General features: G+C 36.7%; 1 protein-coding gene across 2 annotated transcripts; it reads left to right on the forward strand.

Annotated features, from left to right (window-relative positions):
• The first annotated feature begins 544 nt into the window (after positions 1-544).
• LOC106827243 (aldo-keto reductase family 1 member C23-like protein) lies at positions 545-14,493 on the forward strand. 2 transcript variants are annotated; one of them, XM_014834987.3, is made up of 9 exons: positions 545-701; positions 2,680-2,847; positions 3,700-3,816; positions 5,100-5,177; positions 5,620-5,742; positions 8,536-8,645; positions 9,825-9,990; positions 12,432-12,514; positions 14,186-14,493. In XM_014834987.3, exons 1-9 carry the CDS (start codon positions 618-620, stop codon positions 14,226-14,228), a joined length of 972 nt encoding a protein of 323 aa, XP_014690473.1. In that variant the 5' UTR covers positions 545-617; the 3' UTR covers positions 14,229-14,493. The 2 variants fall into 2 exon arrangements, with proteins under 2 accessions (XP_014690473.1, XP_044618467.1); XM_044762532.2 differs by lacking the exon at positions 2,680-2,847 and having other exon boundaries at positions 553-701.
• Positions 14,494-18,966: the final 4,473 nt, after the last annotated feature.

The raw sequence follows: 18,966 nt of genomic DNA on the forward strand, positions 1-18,966 counted from the left end.
CACACTTTTCAGGTTTCCACCATTCTTAGGATGGGATATTCTTTTTATGAAGCAAAGCAAAAGTAAAAACAAAAATAATTTTGCTCATGAAAAAGGTAAAAAGACAAATTTTCTTTCAATTTGAAGTTCTAATTTCCTATTGAGGATCAACTTTTTAAAAAATATTCGTTAATCATTCTTCTAAATTGTGTGTCTTTTTGTGTGTATGGTGTAAGACACTTAATTGTGTCAAATGATGTATGATGAGGAAGGGGCTTCATCATGGCAAAAACAAAAATAAGCGGTTGTTATCTGGAGGTTTCTGGTCTAACATATGGTCAATAACTTTTCAGCCAATCTCTTGAAGTAATTTACTAATGTGCATAGATCCTGAAGGTAAAATTTGCTTATCATTATAAAATAGATCATTAAGATTCCTCTTTGATAAAACAAAACCAACAAGCTAACAGGTTCAAATTACCTTATCACTCCATGGGTTACTGTTTTAACCTTGCTCCTCCCACATTCCATTTGATAATAGTTGGACTGTGGACTCAGATGTTACCCTTCTTTTATTTATATAAGCTGTGAGAGCAGAAGATTACACAGAGTCTGCTTAGACAGAGAAGCAACAGGCAATGGATCCCAAAGGTTGGCGTGTGAAACTAAATGATGGCCATTTCATTCCTGTCCTGGGATTTGGCACCTATGCACCTGAAGAGGTAGCGATAATGATGGTTGGGTTGTGGGTTCCAAAGAAATTTGACTGAGCATGAGCAGAAGCTGACTCAGGTGGTCAAGTCATTGAGTTCCTGTGTGACTTTGGGAGGCTCACTTTGTTCTTGTAACCAGCCTAGAAACAGGCGTTATACAGAGAGACAAAGCAGCCAGTGTTCGCTCTGCATCAGGGTCTTACTATGTGGTCACCTGTAGAATGTTCTGGGTTTTTCCCAGTTTCTATCTATTTCCCAGGTTGGCAAAAGAGATAAAACTTAGCAGTTAAGAACACTGACATTAAGCTGCCTTGCTTTGAGGGTGATTACACGGGAGTGGTTTCTCCGTATAATACTGAAATTCAAAAGATCTTTCCTCACACCGAAAGGATAGGATACAGAGAAATATTTGTGATAATATGTCCCAGAGATGAGGCGAATGATAAATGATGGGAAAGAGTTGCTGTTCTGTTGAGGGGTAGCCTGCTGAGTGCCTGGCAATTGTACACCACATGTTGTTTCCCTTCAACTTCACCTACTGCTTCAGAATTTATCCTGAATGGAAAATATAATACTATTTGAGAGAATAAGCTACAGTCTTCCAGGGCAATGTTTCAGTTCTTCATCTTTGTTATTACATTAGATTGAAGCGAATAGGTAAAGTTGGACCTTGGGCATAGAGAGAGAAAGGTGACTGAGTCACTAAACTAGAAGGCAGAAGTGTGCCTTTCAAAGTTGGCTGTAGACTATTTAGTTGTATGACAAGTGACTAGCACTTAAAAGTTGAGTGTCGCTTTCTCATCTATAAAATAGAAGTAAATGTTGAAAGAGACATTTTGGAGACAGAAGACAGGACTTGTTTACTTTGTAGTGGAAAGTGGCATGAAGGGGAGGAAGGGTCAAGGATATCACTGAAGCTTCACCTTTGGTAAACCTCTGAATGCTCCTACATCTAAGGAATGAGCATAACCAGCAGAGGTCAGTTAGACCAAGAATTTAGCTCCTAGCAACATCGTTGAACAAAGGAAGCTTCTGAAATACTTAAAAAGAAATGGAATGTTGGTCAACCATAAAACAGTTGGAAATCCCACCATTTGCAACCACATGGATGAACCCGGGGAACATTATGCTAAGTGAAATAAGACAGACACAGAAAGACAAATACTGCATGGTCCCACTGATACATGGAATCTAAAAAAGGCAAACTCATAGAAGCAGAGAGTAGAGGAGTGGTGGGGGAGGGGCTAATTGGAAAAATGTAGAGATATTAGTCAAAGGGTATAGAAACTGGCAGTTGCAAGATGAATAATTTCTGGGGAAATAATGTACAGCATGGTGACTATAGTTTAAAAAAAGTATTATATTCTTGAAATTTGGTAAGAGTGAAGATCTTAAGTGTTCTCACCACACACACAAAAAAGTTTACACAGTGATTTGATGGGCATTTTAATTGGCCTTATTGTGGTAATCATTTCATGATGCATACGGTTATGAAAACATCATGTTGTACAACATATTGTATACACTTTTTAAATTTATGCACAATTTTTATTCAGCATGCCCTGTGTGACAAAACTGGTAGTGGATACTTAGAAGTGATCACCTTGCTTTTTCACACTTTGGTCCATGTACCTTTTCTGTTTCTTGATTTTGCTTAGTAATCTCTCACTATATAAGTTACATCCATGACTATAACTATATGTTGAGTCCTGTGATTTCTTCCAGCAAATCACTGAAACTAGGGGTGGTCTTGGGGACCTTCAATGTTAGTGATCATCCAGTGAATGCCACTGAAGCAGTTCTTTGGATGTCCAACTTTTATTACTTACTAGGCAAGACCCAGGCAAACTGCCATGGATTCATTACTACACATGCAGATCTAAGCTAAGACATAAGGAAAAATTAATCCTTGGGAAGGTCAAAGCTGTGCCTTAGCTATCTGTCAATCACATGGATATCCAACTATGACCTTTGGTTGCACCTCTAGGTTCCTAAAAGCAAAGCTATAGAAGCCACCAAATTAGCTATAGATGCCGGGTTCCGCCATATCGATAGTGCTCATGTTTACAACAATGAAAAGGAAGTTGGACAGGCCATCCGAAGCAAAATTGAAGATGGCACTGTGAAGAGAGAAGACATATTCTACACTTCAAAGGTGCTGTGTATGTGGTGTGTGTGTGTGTGAGCATGTGTGAATGTGATTGTGTGGAGATGACAAGTATATGATAGGACTAGTAGTTTGCTGAATTGTGCTTATCGGTACAGCTATTTTCACACATATTCGTGTTTTAAATGTAGTGTTAGAAAAAAAAATGATGGCTTTCTCATCATTGCGTTGTTCAAAGTTTATAATTTTAAAGTATGGTCACTTTACTTTTCTGAGCCTCAGACCATGTCAGTGTGATTGTCCATGGACTATTGAATCAGACCGAACTGTTATCAGATTACAGCTTTATTTATCATCTCGGTGACATTGTAATTTCTTAACATGCTGAATCTCACTTCTCACCTCACTTACTAAAGAGAGAAATATAAGAGGCATATTGTGTACTAAAATAGATATAGCTATACGTATAGGTACAGATAAAAATATAGCTTAATTGGGCCCAGTACATATTAATATGTTTAAAGTACTTTTTCTCTACAGTTATCTGAACAAATGGATGCTACTTATTCCCTGTAAGATTAAATATTTTATAGAATTAACCTACCTTTGTGAACTGCTTTGTAGCCTCCATCCAACAGAGTTCAGATAATGGGCATGGCTATTATTAGATAACACTTTTTATTTCTTGGTTCATTTCCTTCCAGTATTAAGAGAGGCACTGATGATAAGTCCAAACAAATAGCAGTATATCTAGGAGTAAGTCATATCAAAAGGGAACACAAGAAAGAAAAAAGTATTTTTCCTACAAGTAGAAAACTGTCTAATTATTAAGAGAAACAAGAAGAACAAAACTGGCTGAAGTATTAATCCAATGCAACTTCCATTCTTTAACCTCTGCAGCTTTGGGTCACTTTCCTTCAACCACAGTTGGTCCGGCCAGCCTTGGAAAAATCTCTGAAAAATCTTCAACTGGATTATGTTGATCTCTATATTATTCATTCTCCAATGGCTATGAAGGTTGGCAATTTACATGATCACACTTATTTTACTTCTTGTGTCAGAATGTCTATCAGCTTGTATGGATGATGAATTAAGATCTTGCTTAGAAGGATGTAGGGATTATTACACGAGGAAAGAATCCCCAAAATAATAATTTCTGAGTAGGTTTTTATGTACTTTTTTTTGAATCCTTAATTTCCTTTCCATGCCCCCAAGAGAATAGAGCTCAACAATCTCAAATCCTCTCCCTCAAAACCTTGAGGAAATAAAAATAGGCACGCTCAAGATTCGGTCCTGATTATGAATCCTGAGTCTCTTGGGGCTGTCACAAGCACGGAGATTCACACAGCTGTGATGAGCAATGAAACTGCCATATACTTTAGGATAATGAATTGATAACCTCTCCCTCCATTTCAAGTTCAAAGTAGATATGATGGTGTAACCTTCGGTGGGTCTAAATCTAGCAGCCATCATAGGGACTTGGGAGACTTTGCCTGTACCATTGGCTACCTTCCCAATGGAGCTCTGTAGATTGCACTTAGCCATTAAGGATTATGTTATGTACAATTCTTGATTTTATGTTATAGAAAACTATTCAAGCTACCCTATGCAGAAGAGTTTATTTGACTATGTCAATGGAAAATCCAAGTGGACAGATTTAAGGATTTGGAATAGTCTCTGGAAATGTCTCCTTTTCTCTGTCTCCTAATTCTACATTACTATTGGTTTGCTTTATTTTTGTTGCAAGATTTTCCATTGGTGGCAAATATGGTCATGGGGCAGTTCAAGTCTCATGATCATTAGCACTTCAGAATGTCTCTGGTTTTCTAATATGCATCTTGATTCTTAAGAGAACCTCGGATGTCCTTGTTTGGTCATGTCTCTGCCCATGGACCATTGAATGTTCAGACAGATAGGAAACTCATTGTCTAGGCTGGGTCAAGATGGTAATATTATTTTTCCAGAAATAATGCCATGTAACGTACTGTCATCCCTAGCGTGAGGGAGACTTTTTTAAAAAGGAAAATATAAGGACAGATAAGGGTAACATAAGATACTACTAATTCCCTTTAGGACCTAGGAAAATGATTTTTAAAAACATATAATCAGTGTAAGAGATTAGTGGAAGGAAGCCTGTCTCTTAAAGACATTCCTTACACCTCCATATGCAAATCATTTTATAAATATTAGTATCTAATATGTTTCAGATCCTAACTGACACAGGTTTAGTTTCCTGGCAGCCTTGCTAAGTTTGGAGAAATTATTTTGTGGCATCATTAAAATGATTGCTTCTATTCCAGCCAGGGGAGGAACTTCTTCCCAAAGATGAACGTGGAAAACTAATGTTTGACACAGTGGATCTCTGTGCCACATGGGAGGTGAGTGCTTGGAAGAGAGAACACAGAGGGTATCCGAAGAAGTGGAATCTTATTTCCCCTTACACTTATGAGAATGCACCTTTGGATTCAGCAATTCATAAACTTTAAAAGAATGGGGATGCTCTAGCGGTGTGGAGGAAATCATTACTTAAATATTTGTTAAGTGAAATGGAGCAGAAGAATTTGGACAATAAAGACAGGCATCTCTTTACTTCAAGTTGTAATGTTATCACATTTTTCTCATGAGAAGACAATTCTTATCCTTGCTGTCACTACATTCTTTCGCTGTTTAATTTATTACATTTTCCTCTTTTCGTTATTCATGCCAATTGGTTTCATTGTTGTTTCTTGACAGTTGTTCCTTCTATCAGATTATTCTTGCATTTATTCTTGATCTATAGCCAATTGCACAAATGATTCTTCACCATCCCTTCCTCAACAGGCAATGGAGAAGTGTAAAGATGCAGGATTGACCAAGTCCATTGGGGTGTCCAACTTTAACCGCAGGCAGCTGGAGATGATCCTGAACAAGCCAGGGCTCAAGTATAAGCCTGTCTGCAACCAGGTGAACACCCTTTGTTTTCTCTACTTTCTGTTCTTCACTTGTTTCTTCTTGCACTCTGCCAGATGTCTATTTGTTCTGCACTCCTATTCATCCTACATTTATGGAACAGAAGATTCTAGACAGCAGAACCTCTGTCTAGATGGGCATGAATCGAATCCATAATTGTATCTGTTTCTAGTGAAAAAAGTGGCACAACTTTACTTCTAAATTTTCCATAGGAATTTAGAGAAGGTAAAGGAGTTAATAGCAGTCTAAAACAGTTACCTAGAACTTAGAGGGAAGGTGACATTTCCCTGAGATGTAAATCATGGTCAGAGATTGCATTGGTGAAAATTATTTGGATATCATTTTGTACAGGAAAGAAGGTCCTGAAAACATGCAATTGGCAGTAAATAATGAAAGAGAGAAAACAAGATGGGGTGGATCTTAGGGTTTTATATGGGGTTTGGATGTCTGAATCCTTCATCTTGATATCCCTGCTTTCAGGGGTCTTTGAATAGGAAGCATGAATACAAGAAACAATAACTAGACACTACAAAAGTTATCCAGACTAGAGGGATGATTTATGGTGATATTAATGGTGGATGAAATCAACACTCTGGAACATTTTCAGGAATATAGAGCAGACCTTGTGATTTACTCAGTCTTAGTCTGGTTCTCCTCATCAATCCCTGCCCTTAAATGAACTGTTTATACACATTATTCTGTGTCTGATTCTGTGGTCTTACTTTTTTTGTCTACATTTATTTTATTATTGTAAGAACATTTAGCATGAGATCTACACTCTCATCAAATTTTGAAGTGTACAATACAATACAAAACAATATTGTTAACTATGAGGGCAATGTCATACAGCAGATCTCTATGTCTTATTCATCTTTCATAATTGAAACTTCATGGCCATAATTAGCAACTCCAGATTTCTCCCTCTTCCCATCCTCTGGTAACCAATAATCTAGTCTTTGATTCTGTGAGTTTGAGTATTTTAGATTCCTCTTATAACTGGTATCATGTACTTCTTGTCCCTTTCTGAATGTCTTATTTCATTTACCATAATGCCTTCAAGGTATACCTTAGTGTCAAGACGTATGTGTCTTCAATTGGAAAATGTGGCTTATAAAATTCAAGAATTTGACATATAGTGATATAGCACTACTGATTTTCCACTATAAAGGTTAAAACATTCATGTGATTCTAGCATTAGTTTTACTCACAATTTTTGTTGTGAAAATTTTCAGACATTCAGAGAAGTTAAGATAGGACATCCATGTTTTCCTTCCAATATTCAAAATTTTTCACATTTTATCACATTGCCAAATATATGCATATATGTGTGTGTATATATATGCATTATATATGTGTGTGTATATATATACATACATACACACATATATGTAATATTTTGCTGACCATCTTCAAACTAAGCTACAAATATGACAACTTATCCTATGGACCTCAGAAGGCATATGGTCTAGTATTCAATCCATATTCAAGCTTTCCTGTGGTATTCCCAAAGTGTTTTATACACCTTCTTTTTCAATCAGGAGCCAATTGTGACCTACAGATTATTTTTATTCATGTTTTTTAAGCTTTCTTATGTAAGAATGGTCACTCAACCCTTTTTTCCCCATGACACCCAGGCAGGTCTTTGTTGAATATTCTGGATTTACCTGATTATTGTCTTGTGACATCAATTAACTTGTTTCTCTCTTCCCAGTTTCTGTAAGTTAAAAGTTAGATTTGAATGCCTTATTACACTAAGATTAAACACTTTGGGCAAGAAATTGTCCTTTGCATGATCCGTCTCTCAGATTTCACTCCAGCAGGCAGCCTGTTGTGACAAGTTGTCCCATTATGTGAAATTTTAGTTTTGTTCTCTTGATTAAGCTAGCTGTAGTCAGGTGTTTTCTTTGTCAGTGTATATTTTCACCTCTGAAATTACCCAGCAATTTCCTGCATTATAATTGTAATCAGAGGAAGCCATATTGCCCCAAGTTTGCACAAAATGTTTGAGTAACTACCAATGTTTTTATCCTGAATTGGTTATTTCACTGGGATTTGTACGAAATTATTTTCAATTTTAAGCATTATTTTATAATCTTTTTACTTGACTTTTTTTGAAACAGAGAATTCTTTTATCAAGTCAAAATAAAATACAATTATTCATATACGGCATGCTAAAAGCTTAATTTCTTAAATTTAATTATCAATGTTTCAAGAAAGCAGTCACTTTAATAATCAACTTCAGTGGGAGAAAAGATTTTTGGATTTCTCTCTCTCTCTTTGTCTCATCACTATGGACTCATGGATTTTTATTTACTCTATGTGTTATAATTGCTGTTAGTCATTATTCCCTTTGATGCTCAAACCCACCATATGTCACCATTGAGATCCCCATCAAACTGGTTCTTTTGTCTTTTAGACGTCCCTTCATACATCTTTGAATAATTTTTTTGCTCTATGGTACAATTTTATGTCCAAGGCTCAAAAACTCCTTTTCCTGTCCTAGATCTGGAATGAGCCATGTCTCCTGGTAGTGTATAATGATACTAAGAAAACAAGATCTGATCCATAGAGTCACTTGTTCTCAGGAATGTCACTTTTCCTTGCCCTTTTAGTGAATAGAGATATAATATTTATTTTTTTAAAGTCATTACTTTACATTGATATTTTCAGTTCAAATTTAATAATACACAGTATTTTATTCAGCTTTTTTTTGCTTTTAACCTTTCTGTTTACTTTAATGTTGCCGTTTGGTATAATCTGACAATATTCTATTGTGGCATTCTGCAGGTCGAATGTCATCCTTATTTCAACCAGAGGAAACTGTTGGATTTCTGCAAGTCGAAAGATATTGTCCTAGTTGCCTATAGTGCTTTGGGAACACAACGTGTAAAACAATGGTAATGAAGATAACAAGTAGTTTCCTGAAAACTACTTTTGATCAAATAGTTTTAATCATATTGGACTCAGTTTTCTGGAATTAACTCTCAACTGGTTTGGGGGAGAAACGTGAAGGATGAAAGAAATCCTTCTCCATTATCACCCAATCACCCTGCCAAATCTTTATCATTATATGTGTCTGCTTCATCAATAACAACTACAACTGCATTAAAATCTATATATAATTCAAAAATCAAGACAACAGTCAGAAGCCTAAATCTGAATATAGCGATTTATTAACTAATTAACATGTTTCTAGTAATATACTCTCTTAGCCTCATTTACTTCATGTCTCAAATCAGGATAGTAATATTTAACTCACAGTTAAATATTGTGAGTTAAATACTCACAGTGCCATAGTGCTTAAGTTTATGTGCTCTCCTTTGGCAGTCTGGGGTTCACAGGTTCAGACCCTGGGCACACATCTATGCAGCACTAAACAAGCCATGCTGTGGTCGTGTCTCACACATTAAAAATAGAGGAACATTACCACAGATGTTAGCCCAGGGGCAGTCTTCCTCAAGAAAAAAGAGGAAGATTGGCAATGGATGTTAGCTCAGGGCCAATTTTCCTCACACAGACACACACATGTAACTCCCAGGTTTATCATGAGAGAAAAATTACAATCTGAAACATTTTTGGAAACTTCTATAGAAATATTGCACATGATATGTGATGATAAAATGAGTAATTATCCTTTTGAGACTACTCAACTTTTATCAGTATTTTAGAAAAGTTAAAATAAAAATTATCCTATTCTTTCCCTCTCTGTTTCTCTTTTCTGCTCTTGTTCTTTGAGGGCTATGATCAGAGAAGAAAGACAGCCACTGAGAAGTAGTAAGAAAAATCCATGATTTGGAAGCATTTGTCTCAACTCAACCATGCATCAAAATGACAGGGAGGGATTTCAAAACACGGGTTGGTAGGTGCTACACCTAAGTTTTTGAATGAAGTGATCTTGGGTGAAGCCATGGAATTTGCCTTCCCAAAATGTTCCTGGATGATAGCAATATTTCTGGTCCCAGGACCAAATTTTGAGAAGCAGCGGTCTAGAATGGACATTCTGAGCCTGTTTGGAAACTTCCTAACAAATTGAGTACTGAGTCTCTGGTCTTCAGCATCACTGCATTTCCTTCCAGGGTAGACCTGAGCTCCCCAGTCCTCTTGGATGATCCAGTTCTTTGTGCCATGGCAAAAAAGTACAAGCGAACTCCAGCACTGATTGCCCTTCGCTACCAGCTACAGCGTGGGGTGGTGGTCCTGGCCAAGAGTTACAATGAGAAGCGGATCAAAGAGAATGTGCAGGTGATGAGTGAGGCTGTGGGCATAGGTCTTCTGCATAATATCCTTCATGTGTGTTCTTCTTTGTAAGGCTCTCAAGACATCTTTGGGCCCAAATGAGTTATCTGTTATTTCCCATGCATGTACACCTTATGTGTATTGCCACCGGTTTTCCCCTGTGTTGCCACAGTAAGAGATTGGACAGAAAACATAGATTTTATTTCTAGCATGAAGTCTTCAATGTACTCTTTAGCCCTCTGCGAGTTAATCTTATTTTCTTCATTCTAAAATGGATTATGGGATTTTCCTTACCTATTTATGCTGCTGTAACAAAATACCACAGACTGGGTGTCTTATGAACAACAGAAATTTATTTCTCACAGTTCCAGATGCTGGAAGTCTGAGATCAAGGTGCCAGTGTGGTGGAGTGAGAGCTATCTTCCAGGAACTCGCACTTCTCATTGTATCTTAACATGGTAGAAGGGTCAAGGGATCTCTTTCAGGTCTCTTTTATGAGAGCATTCATCTCATTAAAGAGGGCTCCACTATCATGACCTAATCACCCCTCAAAGGCCCCACTTTCTAATACTATCACAAGGGGGGTTAAGTTTCCAGCATACGATTTTGTAATTATGCAAACATCAGAATGTAGCAGTGATCCTCAATTTCCAAATCAGCGTGGGTTTAGCTTGTATTTCCTTGAATACCAATGTAGTTTCATTTTCATGTATTTATTTTCCTTGAGTTTCCACTTTGTGACGTGCCCATTCAAGTCTTTGTTCATTTTTATTAACTTATCGGTCCATTTATTAACGTGTAGAGACACCATTATTGTACCATTAGCTATAGCTGCATAGCAGACTATCTCCAGTTTAGAGTTTTGCTACAACAGCCATTTATTTAGTTCAGGATTCTGTGGTTTGACAATTAGCCTATGTTCAACTAAGCAGTTCTCTTCCTGGCTGGGCTGTCTCATGTATTTGCCATTAAAAGCAGAGCAACCAGCCACCTCTGCTTTAGGAGATGTTTTGGCTGTTGTCAGTGGTGTACAAACTCTGTTCCATAAAAGTTTTCACACTGTTGGCTAGATTATAGCCAACTATTCTGTTCTTCATCTCAGCACAGCAGCATGACCCAAAGCAGTGTGTGGATACTTGCAGTGCCTTTTTTTTTTAATATATATAAATGGAAATCCTCATGTCCATATTGTCCCACAGATTTTCATTGTCTTCTCTGTCATATATCAAATGTTCCTCAGTCCATGTCTGACCTCTCTTTTCTATTCAGCTACTTACTTTTCTCTACTGTGTAATTGTTCTGTAAAGTAAATCTTGCTTTTCAGAATGGTAAAATTTTTTCTTCATCCTTCTCTCTTCTTTAAGAATGTCTTGGCTATTCTTGACTTGTTATTTAATGTCAGGCAGAGTATCACTTGTAAACTTTCATGAAAAATAAGCATGTACATCTTTGGTTCATATTGCATTAAAACTATAGATGGATTTGGAGAAAAATTTCTCCTTTAAAAATACCTCCAATCAATGCTTATGATACGATTTTAAATTGCTTTGCTGTTCCTTATATATTTTAATACATTTCATAACTAAATCCAAAGGTATTTACATAATCCTTTCATTAGATTTATTCATAGTGAAGTGGTAACTTAGATACGCTTTTGATAATTTTTTCCTAATTTTCATTTTGAAGATTTTCAAATGTACAGGAAAGTTGAAAGAGTAATGCAATAAATTCATTACTTAAATTCATGAATTGTTATGTCATTGACATTTTGCCTACTATCTATCTATTATCGACCAAATTATCTATACATTACTCTATATGTCCAACTTCTCTATCAACCACCATCTTGGAGTATTATTACTGATTGATGGATTTACTTGGTTCAACATATTAGCCATTATTGACACTCTTTGGTGTTTAAAATGTCCCACATTTAGACAGTGATATTCTCTTCAAGCCATTCACTGTCTTCTTTGAACATATCATAAATATTTCTAGAGTTATTGGTTTAAATAACCTTGAAAATTTTTTTTCACATTCTAACTGTTCATTGGTGACATATGTGAGAATCCACCTTCATTCATCAAAATTAGCAAATTATGTGTTGTATTTTTAAAATGTATTTCTAGATTCTTCTGGATTTGCTAAGTTCATGACCCTATCTCTTTGAATGATGTCACCTTTGATCCTTCAGCTTTTTAAAAGATGTCCTTTGGTTTGTAGTTTTGTGCAGTTTCAATAGATTATATCTAAGGATGACTTTCTATTTAATTTTCCTGATGTTTATTACCACTTGAGTATTTTGCTTGATGTCTTTAAAAACATTTGGAAACTTCTAAGATATTTTGAGTGTTGCCTCTGCACCATTCAGTCTAATTTGCTTGGATTTTCTGGATTGGTAAATATGCAATCTAAAAAGCATAAAAATAATTCTACTTCTGTGATAGGTTTTTGAATTCCAGTTGACTTCAGAGGACATGAAAGTCTTAGATGGCCTAAACCAAAATCTTCGATATGCCACTGCACAAATGTAAGTGACTTTGGTAAATATGTTTGCCTCTGTTCATATTCTGATAATGAGTGTATGGTGATTGTTAACATTTACTTCAGTACCAGGAAGACAGAAGCCAGTTTGAGACAGGGGTTGGACAGGAACTTTCTGGAATCTCATCCCAGACATACTCCAGATGTTTGCTCACTGACATAACAGGGGAACTGAAGCAGGGTCAGCTTGAATCTATACAAATACCTCCTGCCCTCATCACTCCAAGGAACTTTCCAAGAAGCTCAATATCACTGTTGAATCTACACCTTCCATGTAGGTCTCCCATATCTACAACAATCCAGTGGACCTACACTGTGGCTATCACCAGTGTAGCCTAATTCAATGTTTCCAAAAGTGTATTTATCATCTTCTGCTCCCAACTTCTCAAATTTTTATCAGGTTAAAGCCTTCTCCATCAAGTTTTTGGTCTGTTCCAGAAATGCCTGTCACCCGCTTATGGGATCTTCATGAGATTCTACTCAGTTTATGTCCTTCATAAGTTTCCAATTCTCTCCCTTACTTTTCACTACATGTTTGTTTAGGAACCAAATATTGTGTTTCCCTCCAGAAAGGCAGGTCTTGTGGTATCAATAGGAATTTTTCGTTTATATTTTCTGAAATATTAAGATCTCATTGAAGAGGACAAAGTCTTCAAGAAGAGATTTAAACCAGAGGAAGTGTTTGGAGACAAAAGCACCATTATTGGAGGGAATTTATAGCCAATAAAGGATCTTTACTATTCCTTTATCCTCTAAGGCTCTGGTTTCTTCAGAAAGACCTTCATTATAAGTGAGGGAAAGAGAGGGCACTTTCCTTCTGCCTGTGAGAATTTTAATTCCTAATAGTAATAAGTGTGACAATGTATGGAAAAGGATTAGCATAATGGCAAGTTGTGAATACTCAAAAGTTGGTAGATACATTTTCATCCTTGCTAATATATTTATTAATATAGATTGAAATGAAGAATAAGATAGGGAAATTATTCAGAGAAAAATAGAGTGGTAATGAATCAGTCACCCTTCCAATAAGTTAGATATTTCAATACAAAGCCATTAATTTCTATCACTTTTTATTTTGGGTTATTACTGAATAGAGATTTTCCTACTCTATAGTAAGCTCCATGGAGATGGTACTCAATTTTTACGTGACATTGTTTCCATTTCTGAAACTAACTGGGTATATTTGATGTGGTGGGAAGCTAGTAATTAATTAATTTTAAAAATTGAAGTGAAATTGCATTCAGTAATACGTGTCACCCTAAAGTATTTATCAGTGCCATGCATGTGGCTGGACATGTCCTGTTAAAAATGAGGGAGAATCAGTTTCTTCTTCCACTGAGCACTGGAAATAAGAAAGGACAAGCTATCTTGTTGCTTTCTTGGCAGAAGTAGCTAAGGAGAAGAACTTATTTGAATTTCTGACTCTGCTTCATCTGGGTATTGAGTTCTGGCCAGAGGAAATCATGAATAATTATTTTTATTATTTTTCAATTATTATGATGTAATGTTTGTGAAAGAAATAAAGGCAGCCTCCATACCCAGTCAGGAAATAAAATGTTTAACTTCACCCTAATGACAGCTTCATAGAAATCACTTCTCTACCACCCTACAAACAGAGTCACTCAATCCGTATATACATTGTTTTTTCTCATTTTAGGCTTGCTGACCACCCTGAATATCCATTTTCTGATGAATATTAACATGGAGGCCTTTGTCCTGAGTTCTACCAGAAGTCCTGTGTGCAGATAGTGTGTCAAGAAATGTCTCAGATGTTAAGAATTGGACACACTAGCATGGATTTCATGCATGCTGCTTAGCAACTCATACTCAGCAAGACTTAATTCCATAGGTCACTTATTGTAAAAATTAAAGATTTTCCCCCCAAATCTCTTTCCTATGTGAATCTCTGTTTTGTATATTTTCTTTCCATCTGACTCATTAAAGCAAAAAACTGATTTGCCTAGAGTTTGTGGTGAAGTATTTATTCTCTGGGGCTATAGGATGGTTCAGACATGAAGCCCAAGATGGTGTGGTCTGGAACCATGAGACTTATGATAAAATCCCAAGACATGCAGGAACAAGCCTATTCCTCAAATCAAAAATAATGAAGCCAACAAGGAAATATTCTACCATGAAACCGAACCAAGAGACCCATAAAGTAGGAAAAGAATCACACAAGAAGAAATAAAATAATGGAGTCATTTCAACATGACATGAAAATAATTGCTTTAGCACTCTCAAAGGAATCAACAAGGGACAAATATTTGTGAAAGGACAAGGAAACTAAGTAAGAAAAGACAGATGGGAGAAAGAACTAAACAGAAGTCTTACAGGAAACTAAATTATTTGAATAAAAAAAGGAAACCTCAATAGATGCAATAAAGAGGAGGTTAGACACAACAATTATGAATTTTTAATTAATTAGTGATTTTTTTTACAACCTACTTGATTTCTCTTTATCTACCAAAGCCAATGCTGCTGTTTTCCCAGTAAAAGTTATTTTGCCTCTAAAGCTTTTTCTTGTTTTCATTCAACGTTAAGCTATGTTTACAAATATTTAGGCTTCACTCTTTGTATAATTTGTTATGTAATTTTCAAGCTTCAACCTCACTGCTTTTATGCATGTCTACCACTCTCGGCTCCATCTTCCTGACCTTCCTTCAAGTGCCTTCACTTCTACTCCAGAGTTAAAAGCTGTAGGCCAATTCGGATTTAACCAGCAAATTCAGTGATTCGGTCAATTCAAGTTTAAAATGAGTCTCTTTCAGGAACATTCCCATCCACAGAATATATGCAAAGGCAACTGCATGCTACCTCAGTCCTTCCTTTGCTGGCTCACTTGTTCTGACCAGAAGATAACAGCAGTGCATACGCTCTGTTTTTTTCTCACAGGTCACTTTTGTGTTCCCCTCACGACCCAGGGAAACTTTCACATGTTATGTCCTCACATGGAATAAGATAAAATAGCTGCCATTGTTGTTTCAAAACACAAAATGGAAGCTTGTGGAATTGTGTCTGCCAGGAAAAAATCCTAATACTCTCCAATGATATCTGAGACAATGTATGGAGGAACTATGTCCCATTATTAAACATCTCTTAGTTGAAATTGTCATAATTCAAACAATATTCTCCATTTAATAGCCCCTAAGGCCAGTTTTAAAAGCAGACAAAATTGAGTGGTGACTCACAGCTAATTGTTATAACCTAAACGTGGTTGTCTTGCCAAATATTACTGAAGTCATCAAGGACATCCAAAAGACTCCCAGTGACTAACTTGCTGACATTGGTTTGGCCACAATGTTTTACTCCATCTGCTTTGAACTGATGTCTGAAGGCAGTCAGATGACTTTCTCCCAGCCTCCTGTGGGTACCTCAGAAGCACTGCTGATTCACGTAACCTCTACCACCAGGATTGAAACAGTGAAATAATACCACATTTGGGGATCACATGAGTAATATCTTGTTTTGGAGCCTTGCTGTAGAACAGCTTACCCAAAATCTTAAGTCACTCAGGAGTTATTCACATAATAGGAGCTGGGCCACTGCCCCTCACAAGTTTCAAGTGCCTGCCAAATCAGTCATATTCCTTGATTAACCTTATTTATTCCTGGATACCACGGCTATGCCCCTTGGAGTTTATTAACCAAGTATGATTGTAAAGGCTGTCCACTGAAAGCCTGATGGAGGTCCTTTGTAGGTTATTTTCTTCTGACTTGCTGCCCTTAATATTTTTTTTCTTGTCATTGACTTTTCCCAATTTCACTATTATTTAGCTTAGGCAAGGTCTTTTAGTATTGATGTAATTAGGAGTTCTATTGGTGTCCTGTATTTGTAAATCTGGTGCCTTCCCCAGGTTTGAGAAGTACTCAACTACTGTTTCTTTGAGCTCTATACTCCTTTCTTCTTCTCCTCTTCCTCTGGAATACCTATAACACTTGTGATGTTTTTTGTAATTGAGTCAAATATTTCTCGAAGATTTCTGTTATTTTTTTAATCTTATTTCTCTCTCATCCTCCATCTGAAGCATTTCTACATTTCTATCCTCTAAATCACTAATTCTTTCCTCCACAATATTAGCTCTATTTATTTAAGGATTCCAGATTATTTCTTAACTCATTAATCATGTTCCTTATATCCATAATTTCTGCTTGATTAGTTTTTCCTTTTTAGAGCTTCAGTCTCTTTGGTGTAGTATTCTTTCTCATTCATTTTATTCCTGAGATCATTGTATTGTCCTTCTGAGTTGCCTTGTAGCTCATTGAGTTCCTCTATGATGGTTATTTTAAATTCTCTATCATTTAGCTTGCAAATTTCTGTGCGTTCAGTATGGGTTTCTAGTAACTTGTCATTTTCCTTCTGCTCTGAATTGTTGCTGTATTTTCTCATGGTATTTGATGAACTAATCCTTTCCTGGAACATTTGTGGTAGTATCAGGTTGCAAATTTTTCCTTCTATCATGAAGGGGAAGCAAGAGCAGTGTTTCTCATCCCACTGAATCTGCTAGAATCTGTGGGGCTATTGCAGGTGCTGCCACCACCTAGGAAAGCATTTGCATGCAGTCTCAAGGCCCCCACTGCCTCTTCTTGCAGTCCTGCCAAGGCACATTCCCACTTGTGGGGCCCGGCAGTACTATGGATGCTCCTCCTGGCTTGGAAAGCATGTTCATGCATGTATGGATCTGCTGCCACCATTTCTTAAGATTGTGAATGCCACTGTGCTTGAAGAGTGGGACTTCTTCACAGAGTCCAAGGCTAGGCCACTCAACGAGACCCCAGAAAGATGGTGTTATCTCCCCCAGGCCAGGAAAGCATTTACATGTGTGCACAGGGCTGCCTGGTAATGGTAGAGGAGTGCTCACCTGTCTCAACCACTTCCCCAGGGGCACAGTCCATTCACTTTCAGATGAATAACCTTGTGAGTCTCTCAGGCATCCAGTTTTGCTGTGTGACTATCCTTAATTGGTCAATTAATTTACATTTAGTTGTCGCTCAAAGAGGGAGAGACAAAGGGAATATCTCAAGATGCCAAGTTGCTGACATTCTGCTATGTGTGTGTTTAAATGAGCATTTTAGAAAATATCCATGTAACCCAATCATTTCAGATTTATTCTGTGTCCTAACAATCCTTCACTCATTAGCTAGACATGCTCCAATCTTGGGATCAGGCCACCATGAAAGCTGAAGATACCTTCAATACTTTTCTTCCATGGCCTGTGTGTGGTTTTTTAACTCCCCTGAATAGATAGCTGCCTTTTGATTGCCTTAATATCCCCAAAACCTACACCCCAGCTTCTTCTCAGTGCTTTACTTGGACTATTCCATGTCTCCACCCTTAATCTCTTGCCACTGGCATCTGTGTGTCTATAGTTCTCCTGAAGGTGTAAGGAGCCATTCTAGTTGCTTTTTAGTTCAAGCTTAGAATTAGACAAAACAGTGATACTCTCTTTTAGGCAGGCTCAAAACAGGTTAGAACATTACAGATAAGAGGTGTTCTCTCTGGTTTGTGCAAGGTAACTAAGAACTGGGCTGATGCCTTTTGCGAACCATGCCTGCACTGTGAAAGACATGGGGAGGGGCAAGGTTGAGTAAAAGCATGGTGAAATTTCTTATCACTTTTAATCTAGCTTTTTCCTAAGAGGTTGTCTACTTTGTTGTTGTAGATCTTTGTTTGTCTGTTTTGCAGAGCACCTATAAGGTCATTTCAACTAGTCTCTGGTTCAATATTTATGTTTCCACAGGAGAACTCAGAGCTTCCTACTCCGCCATTTGCTATTGTCACTATATGTGTTGAATTTTAAATCACTTCATAACATTCTACTCTACCTATGCTTCACATTTTCCCAAAGTCTTCCCAAATTAATGTAATTTAAGCTGTTTCTAGTTATTTCTTTAATGAATAATTTTGAGCAAGATAAAAAAATGTCATAAAATATTTATCAGCTTCTTGGTAGTTGCTTCATCATAGTTTTCTAAAAGTTGTATAAAAGTTCATCACAAGATACACAAAGTCTAAGAATCTGTTTGCATAGTGCAAGTGATATCCAAAAACTGTTAATAATTAATACTACGCTAATCACTTTGGCAGACCTTTTTTTTTTTTTTTTTTTGCCTCCTTTCCAGGATTTCAGCAATGTTAGCATTGGCTATTCACTTAAAAAACAACGACAACAAAAAACAATTCTGTTGATTGGAAAGGTATAAAGGCAAATTTTCTTTCAACTTTAAGCTTTAATTCTTTATTAATGCTCAACTTTTTGAAAAATGTTCATTAATCATTCCTCTAAATTGTGCATGTTTTTGTGTGTGTATTTTCTGTAAGACAGTTTGTTGTTTCAAATGATATATGATCAAGAAGGGGCTTCATCACGGCAAAAATAAGAGATTGGTATCTGCATGTTTCTTTTTTAAATTTTTTTTATTATTTTTTTATTCCAGTAAG

This window comes from Equus asinus, chromosome 29, assembly GCF_041296235.1.
Source record: "Equus asinus isolate D_3611 breed Donkey chromosome 29, EquAss-T2T_v2, whole genome shotgun sequence".
Lineage (NCBI taxonomy): Eukaryota > Metazoa > Chordata > Mammalia > Perissodactyla > Equidae > Equus > Equus asinus.

Bases quoted from the DNA above. Each gene is read 5' to 3' on its own strand.
- LOC106827243 (XM_014834987.3), top strand. From the start codon at position 618: ATGGATCCCAAAGGTTGGCGTGTGAAACTAAATGATGGCCATTTCATT. The intron at 702-2,679 runs GTAGCGATAATG...TTGCACCTCTAG, and splicing joins GCACCTATGCACCTGAAGAG to GTTCCTAAAAGCAAAGCTAT. The intron at 3,817-5,099 runs GTTGGCAATTTA...CTTCTATTCCAG, and splicing joins ATTCTCCAATGGCTATGAAG to CCAGGGGAGGAACTTCTTCC.